Source organism: Myotis davidii, unplaced genomic scaffold, assembly GCF_000327345.1.
Source record: "Myotis davidii unplaced genomic scaffold, ASM32734v1 scaffold208, whole genome shotgun sequence".
NCBI lineage: Eukaryota > Metazoa > Chordata > Mammalia > Chiroptera > Vespertilionidae > Myotis > Myotis davidii.
The window spans coordinates 809,285-811,033 of NW_006299706.1; the positions used below are offsets into that span (position 1 = coordinate 809,285).

Genomic DNA, 1,749 nt, shown 5'->3' on the forward strand with positions numbered 1-1,749 from the left:
TGAAAGACAAGCCAAGCCAATCCACCCCTTGAGAAGAGCCATTTGCAGAGCCACTGAATGGGAGCGAGGGCAAGAAAGTGGGGAACCACCTCAGGTCGGCCATTCTTAAATCCCTCATCGCCACTCACCCACTCTGGTCTATGTATCATGAAAAAGATGTAACAAGCCATTTCATATTCACTGCCCTGCAAACCTGCACTTTAATCTCGTCTCATATATTTAGCATCAAGAGACCAGCCCCCACTTTTACTACGTGGACTCCATAGAGAAATATATTGATATGTGTGAAAAGCTGCTTTTCCTTAAGTGCCTAATTCTTTTAAAGAAAATATAATAAAAAAGGAAGATATATATGTATATACATATGTTTGTGTGTATAGATATATGATCATAGTTATAGTTATAAGGCCATATGTGCTTTGGCCTTATGTAGTCAAAACTCAGAATGATACCTAAAAAGGGTAAGTCTTACTGTGTAAATTTACCTCCATTTTTAAGATATATATAAATACATATACTTGTATGTATATACACAAGGTGGGCGAAAGTAGGTTTACAGTTGTAATACAAACAAATAATACAGGATTAAAGCCTGCCTGGTGTTGCTCAGTGGTTGAGCACCGACACATGAACCAAGAGGTCAACGGGTTCGATTCCTCATCAGGGCACATGCCGGGGTTGCGGGATCGATCCCCGGTTGGGGACCCACAGAAGGCAGCTGGATCAATGTTTCTCTCTCTAAAATCAATAAAGACATTAAGCCCTCGGACCGAAGGGTCCCGGGTTCGATTCCCCTCAAGGGCCAGTGCTCTATCCACGGAGTCAAACCGCTAGGGCTGTCCTTTTATCTTTGTGGGGGCTTCCCCCCACCCCCCAGAATAAAGCTAAAGGGACGCATACAGTATATATGCAGGCTTTTGCTTAGCACAACGCGTTTGAGATCCACCTACACTGTTGCACGTGTCAGTCCTTCCTTCCTTTTATCTGGCCACACAGCGGCCCATTACATGGATGCACGCCACTGTGCGTGTCATCACCCGTGTAAGGACATTTGTTTTTCCAGTTTTTAGCGACAATGAATAAAGCTGCTATCAACTTCCTCCTAAGGGTAAGAAGGGTGGTTTTCATTTCCCAAACGCCTTCAGGAGGTGCAGAGGATGCAGAGAGGATGCTAAAATGAAGCCTGTTGTCCAGGGGGCTCCAAGAGGGGTGTGGGCGAGCACCCGAGGTCCAAGCCGAAGGGGAGGCGGCTTTGCCTGGCCCTGGGCTCCGGCATTCCCCCCACAAGCCTCTTCCTCCCACTGCCCCGCGGGGCAGAGCTAGTCACCCCGACAGACAGGACTACAACAGCCGTTCTGCGGGGCAAGAGCACACACAGCACGCGAGCGCGCACACTCGCTCAGGGCGCACACCCGCTCACGGAGCGCTCTAGTCACCGACTGAACCGCGGGCGGTGGGCCCACGCCGGGAGCTCGGGCCGCCCTTACCTGCCTCAGGTCCATGGCGCCCCCCGAGGCATGTCCGGGCAGCGCGACCCTCCCCCGGGTGGCGTGGGTTTCCAGGGGCCTGACTTCTGCTCGAGGCTCCACAGGCGCGGGGGGCTTCGGGGCGTCTGAGTAGCCGGACAGGAAGCTCCTGGGCGGGGAGGATGAGCGGGTTGCGGAATGGCTCCGGTTCAATTTCACTTTCGTTTCCCCGGAAGGACAGCCCCTTTGGAAACTTTGGGCAGCTCGGGGGCGGGGCTCGCCT

At 52.1% G+C, this 1,749-nt stretch overlaps 1 protein-coding gene across 1 annotated transcript in view; it reads right to left on the reverse strand.

The window, feature by feature from the left end:
• The window catches only part of ADAR (adenosine deaminase, RNA-specific), a 21,933-nt gene extending 20,265 nt beyond the window's left edge, over positions 1-1,668 (reverse strand). The window contains exon 1 of the mRNA XM_006775655.2: positions 1,488-1,668. Within this exon, the coding sequence (XP_006775718.1) occupies positions 1,488-1,502 (15 nt within the window). The 5' untranslated portion in view covers positions 1,503-1,668. The remainder of the gene's footprint in view (positions 1-1,487) is intronic.
• Positions 1,669-1,749: the final 81 nt, after the last annotated feature.